The sequence below is a fragment of the Nannobrachium achirus genome, assembly GCF_963921795.1.
Source record: "Nannobrachium achirus genome assembly, chromosome: 12".
In the NCBI taxonomy this organism is placed as follows: Eukaryota; Metazoa; Chordata; class Actinopteri; order Myctophiformes; family Myctophidae; genus Nannobrachium; species Nannobrachium achirus.
The window spans coordinates 48,214,458-48,224,441 of NC_137832.1; the positions used below are offsets into that span (position 1 = coordinate 48,214,458).

At 43.9% G+C, this 9,984-nt stretch overlaps 1 protein-coding gene across 1 annotated transcript; it reads left to right on the top strand.

The window, feature by feature from the left end:
- Positions 1-8,750, top strand: LOC308295658 (large ribosomal subunit protein mL65-like; the record flags this gene model as incomplete). Its single annotated transcript, XM_080738708.1, has 6 exons — positions 1-489; positions 5,548-5,689; positions 6,400-6,545; positions 6,921-7,026; positions 7,591-7,767; positions 8,230-8,750. 6 exons carry the CDS (start codon positions 1-3, stop codon positions 8,487-8,489), a joined length of 1,320 nt encoding a protein of 439 aa, XP_080594834.1. The 3' UTR covers positions 8,490-8,750.
- Positions 8,751-9,984: the final 1,234 nt, after the last annotated feature.

A 9,984-nucleotide genomic window follows, 5' to 3' on the forward strand; every position in this document is an offset into this window, starting at 1 on the left:
ATGGCGGCGCGCACCGCCAGGTTGCCCTTGCAGGCGTTCAACAAAAACACCCCTCTAGTGTTCAGAACTCGGCTCGTTCACAGCGCTGAGGCGGCCCGGCCGGTGCCGGCGGCGGTCCCGCAGGCTGTCTATCCGCCCGTGGTCTGCTCTCTCACGGCCAAGAGCAAGTCTGCGCGCCGGCGGCAGACCATGGAGCATGTGGAGAAGATGCGCGGCGTCGACGTGCAGGAGAGACTGCAGCTGCTCACCAAGATCGAGCGGAAGAAGTACGTGGTTTACCCGCAGACGTTCGCCCGCAACGCGGACACATGGTACCAGCACCTGACCAAGACGGCGCGCCTACCCGGCCTGCCGGAGATGTTCCACTTTGATGGTCTGGAGGAGACAGAGGAGCATCAGAGAGCCTCATCAGCCCTCCCTGGTGGAGGGGAAGAGGAGGCACTGCTGCTGGATGATGTCAGGTCCTATGTCACACATGCTGTCCTACAGGTAAAAAAAGGATGCGCAATATTAGTGTGATTGCAATAGGCATGGGTTGCATTTGTAGTCCTAAACTGGCCATATTGAGGACCAACACAGGTGTTCAATTTGTCTGATTGGCATGGAACCAATGTTCTACGTTAATCAAAACACCTGTGTTGGTCCTCAAAGTGGCTGTTGTAGGACTACAAATGCAACCCATGAATTGTAATTTGTTCTAGGTCCAAGAATTAAATGCAAGGTAAATTGAACCTGTTTTTATCAGGTCGCCACACCTGGTCTATCCACAACTTTCCAACATCCCATCATGCATTGCGCAGAAGTTGCTCGGAGCTTCCGGCGCCGCAGCCGAGAGTGATCTACAAGCTCACAACGGTTGCATCTGCGACGCGTGATTCCTAAACCCACCAGGATTGAGTTAAGACCCGCCTCCTCTCGATAATCTTAAAGGAGTAGTTCACCACTTTTCAACCTGTCTTCATATAATAGGTCCTCACTAATGTTCATGATAAAATATCACAATTTTTTTCTACTCAGTCCAAGTCTCCTAGGAGAGCTGTGGGAAGTTCAGAATCCATCGTCTTGTGACATCATCATTTTCCAAAAAAAAAAAATAATAAATATTTTTGAAAAAAATATTTAGATTTTTAATATTGCGAGAACAATGGCTTCCACTTTAAAATTGCAACTTTCCAGGAATAGAAAGCCTGCAGTTTCTATAAGCTGGATTGGTAATCGATGATGTCACAAGACTATGGGTTTCTGACCTGCCCACAGCCCTCCTCTGAGAAAAAAAAAAAAAAAAAAAAAAGAAAAGCTATTTTTGAGTGAGGACCAATTATATGAACATAGGTTGAAAAGTGGTGGAGTGCCCCTTTAAGTATGAAAGTGCACATGAACGTTAGTGCTGCTCGCTCAAGTGCAAAGTACCTACTACCTACTGATCCATTACAATACGCCCAAAGCCATATCCAAACCATAACAAGTTTTTATTTTGAGCACAGTAGTGACAAATTAATAGCTTTCTCAGTACTTTTTTCTCTTTAGCAAAGTTATTACAAAGTTTTCCCTTTATTAAATAAGCACAGTACAATTAAATCACAATTAATTTTAGCACAGTTTATTTTGAGCACTGTAAGAAATTAATAGCTGTGCATTGTGCAAATGCAGGCTTTTCTCAAGTACAAGTCTTCATGCCTCTGACTTTATCCACCCTCCATGTGTCAGGCAGGGATTTCAGCCACTCCTGGAAGTCCTCGCGTTTCCGCGAGGCGGGTCTTAACTCAAGCCTGGTGGGTTTAGGAATCACGCATCTGCGACGCGACGCGACGTGAGCTTGTATGTCTGCTGTTAACCGGAAGTGTCCTGCAAATAACGCTACAGTAAATTCTCGCGGAAACGGGTGGATAAATCGTCCGTCACCTAGTCACTTTCTCCTAATTGGCTGGCCTAGCAAAATAATTAGTTGGGTTCCGGTTGGCTGTCATTTTAGGGCTGAGTAGGTAGGGAATTTTTTTTATTTTTTTATTTTTTTTATTTTTTTTGTGGGCATGATGGGTAGCAAGGAATTTTATTTTATTTCCTCATGGGAAGGATGGGTAGGTAGTTTTTTTTTCTTTTTTTTTTTATGGCAGTGATCGATATGCTTCTTTTTTAATATATTCTGTTTTCCTGAGTTACCAATTTCTAAATCATTAAATGGTTCATGTTAGGGATGGCCAAATGGAGATTTTTTCAACCGATAACCGTCAGGCCGTTAATTAACCGTGCTCAAAAATTCGCTATTTTAGCGATTTAAAAAAGGAAAATAGGCCTACACCAGTGTTGTTTTTGGCGGGCATTTTAGATTTAGTCTTAGTCATAGTCTTTTTGACAAAATGCTTCTTAGTTTTAGTCAGATTTTAGTCATTTATATCCCTGATAGTTTTAGTCTAGTTTTAGTCGACTAAAACTCGAAAGGTTTTAGTCAAGTTTTAGTCGACGAACCCAAACAAAGGTTTTAGTCCAGTTTTAGTCAATAGTTTTAGTCAAAAAGAAAAATGTGTCTTTAAATAAATAAATGAAACACAGTGAGTCAATAAGGCAGTGGTTCTAAACCTTTTCTGGCTGCGACCCCCAAAATAATAATATTTTAACTGGGGACCCCCCACCCTGACAACATTCTATTGTGAAAATAGCAGATCTACATGCTCACAACCCCTCACGTTGCGAGGCATTGTGAGCATGTAGATCAGCTATTTTCACAATTTCAACCTCTAATATTTGACAATTTGACCCTTTGTCAATTTAATTTGTCATTTCAGAGGTTAAAAAAAAGTCCTTACGTTGTCACTTTAGACAAACCCTCAATACACTGTATGTTGTTTTGTTTACAGTTGAGTGAGAAAACAATGTTGCACATTAAGTTTTGGACCCCCCAAAATCATTTTGTGACCTCTCTGGGGTCTCGACCCACAGCTTGACAAACGCTATGAGGCGTTTGCCTGGCTGCAGTGTGTACTAGGACCCCTTTTCCACTGGCCCAACACCACACCACACCACACCGCCCACTTGTGACATGTCTGGCTGCAGACCACAGATTAGGGGGGCGGATTGTGTGAGGGATGCTATTGGATAGTATGAGAATGACTCAATCCGCCCCCTGGAATCTCAATCCACCCCCTATGACGTTGCACGGACGGGGCGGAAGTCTGGTGAGGGAAATGTTTCAGAGTCCTGCTGGACTTAGAAGAAAAACTGATAAGCCGTTTTTCTTCTGAGTCCTGCTGGACTTAGAAGAAAAACGGCTTGTGAGGGAAATGTTTCAGAGTCCTGCTGGACTTAGAAGAAAAACGGCTGGTGGGCCCGGGGGGTCCCTGGAGGGGGTCCCCGGGCGGCGGTGCTCGGAGGCCCGCCAGGGACCACCGGGGACCGCCGCTGGTGGTCCCCGGTGGTCCCTGGAGGTCGCCAGGCCCGGTTTTCGGGGCCTGGCGCCGGCCCTGGGGGTCCGCGGGGGTCCGCGATGGCACCATCGTGTGCGGGGCGGCGAGCCGGTTCCGACGGTACCAGGCTCGAGCGCGAGGCCCAAAGGGCGGTTGAATAGGAGCCTAAAGCGTTTGGCGAGCTTGGGTATCTGCTATAGATGCGAGATTTTTTCTAAGTCCAGAATATCCACAGGTCCCCATGGAGCTTGCTGGTATAGAGGCCGGCGCTGGGTGGAGTGTGGCCGAGGAGGGAGCCCCTAGTCGGCCTAGAGGGTGTGGAGGGTCGGCCCTGGTGCTCTGGAGCTCCGAGCTCCAGGCTCCCTGGCTCAGTGCCCACTTTAAGCACTGACTAACACTAAAAGGCAGGGGCAGGGGAGACAAGCTCAGGGGGTCCCCGGGACCTCCAGAGAACCAGGGACCACCTTTTGCATCCCAAACCCGAGTAGAGACACCCATCTGGGCCACTTTCCGCCCAGCACCAGCATACTCGACCACCTCCGGAGCTCCAGGGCCGGGGGGGCAGCGCCGTCGCCGGCCTGCCCCACCGAGAGTGCCCCCCAGGTCGGCCTCGAGCGGCGAGGGGCCGGCCCCTGGGCCCTGGAGCTCCGAGCTCCAGGCTCCCTGGCTCTCTCCCCCCCTCCCTCCTTTGAAAAACTCTCCAGAGCAAAGTGGGAACTTCCTCCATCAGGAGGGTGCCCCGTCCGTGCAACGTCATAGGGGGCGGATTGAGTCATTCTCATACTATCCAATAGCATCCCTCACACAATCCGCCCCCTAACATACTATCCAATAGCATCCCTCACACAATCCGCCCCTAATCTGCTGTGGTCTGCAGCCAAACCCACTTGTGCTACAAGGACCTGGGTAGAGTGGTGTGAAAGTAATACTAATTGTGGTACTAAAAAGTATCCAATCTAGAGTAGGTCTGAGCTAGGCCAAACAGGGCCAAACTTATATAGATATTTTTATGTGGTGTGGTGTAGTGTGGTGTGGTGCTAAAGCTGCAGTCGAAAAGGGGCTTAGGTGCTGTGTTGTGTCGAGCGCACACACTCACTGCATAGTAAACAGTGATGTAGTAGTAGAGTTTTGATTGATTGATTGAAGGCTTTATTAGAAGTTTGCATAGGAAAATGTACAGATTCATGACGGTACAGTTCACTGGTACAAGGTCTACTAAAAGGAGATCCATGAAAAGACTAAGCTTATTTCAACAGGAAACCATTAAAACCATTAAAGTATCTCAACCATTAAACCATTAAACCATTAAACCATTAAAGTATCTCATATAACATTGAGGACTTCTTAAAAAGTTTTAGATTAAGACAATTTGCAGCAGCGATGCAGCCGCGTACCGTTCTGCATCGTTACATACTTGTTACTTTTAGCCTGCGTTTGTTGTTGTTTTTCCTCCTGAAAGAACGTGGCTAAATCATTAGCATGCTAGCGCTTTAGCCCCGTTCCTTTAGCCGTGGAGGAGAGGAATAAAATCATTACAATCAGGCAGTTTTCAAAGCAGAGAGTCCACCAATCATGCGGTTTACAACAGCTTGTATCGGGCGCTATTTTCTATCAACTGCTGTGTTGCATCTCCACTCCAGTCACTGCTGTTATGCCTGCTTGCTTTCTATGCATGGGAATTGGGAACAGAGGAACGCTGTGGTCTGAGCACAGCTGGAGTTAGAGCAGACGGAATGACGCATGAATAGTAAAACAAAACATTTGCGCACTTGATATTTTAGACGAAAGAAAACTTTGATTAAACTTCGCGAATGTGGTCGCACCAAATATATTTTTTGTAAGACGTTTTTGATCGACTCGGTCGGATTTTGACTTAATTTTTTTTTTTTTTTTTTTTACTCCAAATGCCAATAAAATCATCTGGGTCGCACGTATTTAATAGGGTCGGTCGGCTACCGGAAGCCAACTAATTCTTTTGGTAGGCCTTAGCCATATTTGGTCATTCGCGTCACTTCTCCTGTGTATTTGGTAATTCAAGTCAAGCCGAAGAAAATGACAAGTGTTCATCTTCAGCTTCATCAGCTTCATCATATTCAAAAATCAAATATTGCGTAAAAAACTATTTTTTTTTATCCCTGCTTTACAGGACTACTGGCACATGAAGAAAAAAAGACATTTCCTGCACAAACAACATGAGCACTCTGCTGCTCCCTTCCTGCGGAACCTGGTGTCTGGACTCACCAACATGCTGATGAAACACAACCCAGTGTTCTTCCATTCATGTTTAGGTACAGTACACAGTCAAGTCCTCTTGGGTTCACAGGGGTGTAAGATAAAGGGGGTGTTGAGTTAAATAGCTCTATATCCCTGGAGGGTCGGTGTGTAACAGGGTTCTCTCATTCTGGATAAACATTGGAATTGGAAGGGATGAAATGAAACACAAAATGAGAAGACACATTTTCAACTGGAACACTAAACAATTGACATGTATTTTCTGTTTATTAAAGTGCTGAATAGTTGGGGAGAAGGAATATAGAGCTTGAACTTCAAACCAACCGCAAAAAATTAATAATCTCGAAACTATTTTTTGATATTATGTCGGGGGCGTGGCGTTGGTGTAGTGGTTAGTGCATATGCCCTTTGTGCGGAAGGTGAGTGGTTCAAACTTCAAACCCTGCCTAAGCCGACGTCAGCAAGGGGGAGAAGATGACAGCCAGCCCCATGGCCTCCCCTAAGTAACAAGAAATCTTGTGAAATACAATGTTGTCAACCAATCATCAAGGACGATGATACACAAAAGAAGTTGCCTGGCTCCAGCCCATAGACCCGCCAGCGCTGAGTCTAAAATCAGGCTACGAGATTAAGATATGTTAAATGTTAAGTTATGTCTTGTTAGTCATACTTTGAGATTTCCATTCCTATCTGCTCAGTCCATGCTGTTGCTCTTTGTAATTGTATATGACTTCTCACACCCTAACATGATATATCTTTTCTTTAGATATTAGCCCTCAGGTGAATTTCTATTGGCTGAGAGGGCAAAGGACAATCCCTAAAGGTCACCGGAGAGGCAGAATAGAGACAACCCGGTTCCAGATTGATGATAAACCACATAGTCAAATTAGGATAACACAACAACTGCCACAGGTAATTAGTGTTTCCAGACTATAGTACTTGCACGACTTTCTTTCTTTCTTTCCATTTGTCCGGATAAACTTTATTTTGACGCACTACTCCTCCTACAGTTTAGCAGCACGCACTTCATCTGGGAAATTTGCTAAGAGATATGTTACTATAGTTATTATATATAAATTATATATTACGTTATATGATTTATATATGAATTTATTCAGGAATACATTTTCTTCATTGACTTGAATGAAAAAATAGAAAACTAGAAAATGCATGAATATATTTAGGTTGCTATTGATTATAGATGATCAGACTCTAAAATGGAGGAGCAAACACAGTCAAGCGTTCAGGTTACTTTAACGATCTGATCTCATGTACCGTGTGTTTCAGTTTGCCCCCCTGGAGGATTCCTACACAGCTGAAGTTCCACAGATCAGCCTGTCTCCCGATTTGTTGCCGTTGTTCAGGCGCCAATACCAAAATAGAATCTTCACAGGTAATGGCAGCCGTCCTATCATGCCTCTACTTCTGTCTACTAATGGTTCATACATTATGCAAACCTAACCAAGGCACAGGTGGCCAGGTCGGATGTTAAGTCGCCTCTTACATTGTTTATTGTTCTATTGTTGTTGTTTTAATTAGTATTTCGCTACTACTTATCTACTTAGGACTCTATTTTCGTCCATACCTTACCCCTTATCCCTAAACATTTAAAAAATAATTACTATTTTGAAAAACATTTTGAATATTTCAAATAGCTGCTCTACAAGCTCACAATGTGTTGATGTAGATCGGCTATTTGAAGTATTTTGAAATGTTTTTCAAAATAGTAAAAAAAAGGCAAAGAAGTTTAGGGTTAAGGGGTAAGGCATGGACGAGAATATAGCCGTTAGTCTCTACCCGTACCTGCATCTTTGTTTCATCCGTGCTATGGTGCTGCCATGACAACTGAAGTTCTCTTGGGATCAATAAAGAGCTTATCTACTGCATATACTGTATATACAACAGGGCTTCCATCCCCTGTCAACTCTCTGATTACCCCAACTCTTCCCTGTCCCAGGTGCCAAGCTACCAGACCCAGCCTGTTACGGCCACACACAGTTCCACCTGGTGCCCGATCGCTATCACCGGGACAGAATGGCCAAGCGTAACGAGGCAGACCAGGTGGAGCCCTTCCTCCGGGCCAATGGCATCACCAGTCTCTTCGCATGGACCGCAGCTCAGGCCATGTACCAAGGTAGGTTGTCGTGGCAGAGATTTTAGTGAACTAAATCTACAGTTGATTTTGTCAACAAAAAAAAAATATTTTGGCAGGCCTTGATGGCGTAATCTAATGGCTGCTTTTACACCTGGTTGCACTCTGAAAATAGCAAATCTTCAAAGTTCACAATGCGTAGATCTGCTATTTTCAGAGCACAACACCCGAGCGCAACCAAACATAAAATGGCTTGACTTTTAGTTCTACTTGATCTCTTCTCCACTAGTCCCTCCCTAACATTTGAGTCTAGTTTTTATTTGTTGACAAAATTGTCAATATATTTATTCTTAGTTTTAGTCATCGTAGCTTAGTTTTTCTTTAGTTTTTATAACGTTTTTGTCAGTGAAATAAGGTAGTAAGTCAACAAACATGTTTCGTCATGGTTTTAGTCAACGAAATCTACAGTGCCCTGACGCAATCCAACTCTCCTCCTCTCTGCAGGGTTCTGGAACTGGGAGGACGTGAGCAGGCCGTTCGTGTCCCAGGCTGTCATCACCGACGGCCAGTACTTCTCCTTCTTCTGCTACCAGCTCAACACTCTGGCTCTGTCCATGGAGACGGACGCGGACAACCCCAGGAAGAACCTGTTCTGGGGCACGGAGAGCCTGCGTCTGTACAAGGGCGTTGAGGATGGCACGGTGGTGGGCCTGGACGGCCGCGTCCTCAAACTCCTACTCCAGTTCCTCATGAACAAACCGTAACCCATCTACTGTGTAGGTTCTTACTCTAAGGCATTGGGTCTCAACCTTTTCAGGCTACGATCCCCCCCAAAATAATCATGTGAATCGGGGACCCCCTCCACCCTGACGAGCAGTTGGAATTGTAGGAGTTGAGGCATTACGTTTAGTTTGACTCGGTTCCTCAGATAGAAGAAGTGGATGCATAAAATGTAATGATCATGGAAACATCTGATCCTATGTGTTGGAAAAATAGAAACCTGTCAATCTATGTTGTACATGAATCACTGCTATTATTGTGTGTGTATTTATGCAGAGATAAATAAAAGTATGCTTTTCAAATGTTCATTGTTGTGTCACTTTTCAGCGCACGAGTCACTACATATCTTGGTAGTAGTACTGTGTTTTATTTCATGTTTTATGAGTTGTAAAAAGAGACCCCAATTCAAACAAGCCCAAAAGCTTTCTTGTGGTTATCCTTTTAGTTGACCTTGTACCAGTGAATTGTACTGTTAGTCAGGGAATATTATCAGAATACCTGTCAAAGCTGGGAATAAATTCCTTATCAAACAGTTTCTTCACCAATGTGTTCATAAAGGTTACTAGTGAGTTTATCTAACAAAGTTTGAAATATCCCTTGGAGAATCATTCCCCTAGGGATTTAGAATTTCAAACTTTGTTAGATATGTTACTAGACACCTTTATGAGGTTGTATTAATATCCCCTGACTGTATCTTAGACACCTTTATGAGGTTGTATTAATATCCCCTGACTATGTATCTTTTCCTTAGCAAACCTCTAATAAAGCATCATCCACTAGGGGGCACACTATCACATAAAATAGCCCTTTACAACGTTATTTGACACAAACACAATTACCTTGTTATACACTATAGGTTTAATGTTTGTGTTTGCACACATACCTTAATATTGATATTTGTCTTGAACTTTGGGAATGCAATACACTGTAGGCTTGTTAATGACACATTCAGGTAAAGGTTTAACTCGTAGGTAAAGTGCAGTTAAAGGTGAATACAGTAGGTAAGCTTGTAAGACACTTGCTGTCAACAAACAGTTCTGTGGTAATCGTTTCCCTTCCAATTAGTTTGACAAGATGCATGAGTGATGATCATTTAACCACACAAAACCTGGTGTCCCTATTCGTGGCATGTCAATGTCATAATAGGTGAACATCTTGTGAAAAAAGGTCTACAAGCTCACAACATGTCAGCTATCTCAGATATAACAAAGTATATAGGGTTTAAGTGGTTAACTGTATTTGGTGCTCATCTATGAGGGTATAGTTATTTCATAAATGGGTAAAACACTAAGCACGTACAGATCCCTCCCTGAAAAAGATTAGAATATTGTGCAAAAAAGCAGCAAATACCATAGCACCCCAAATCATCACTGACTGCGGAAACTTCACACTGGACTTCAAGCAACTCTGAATCAGTAAATCCCTGTTTTGAGTGGTCATGTGTAATATTGTAACATGAGATATGGATTTTAGATTTTC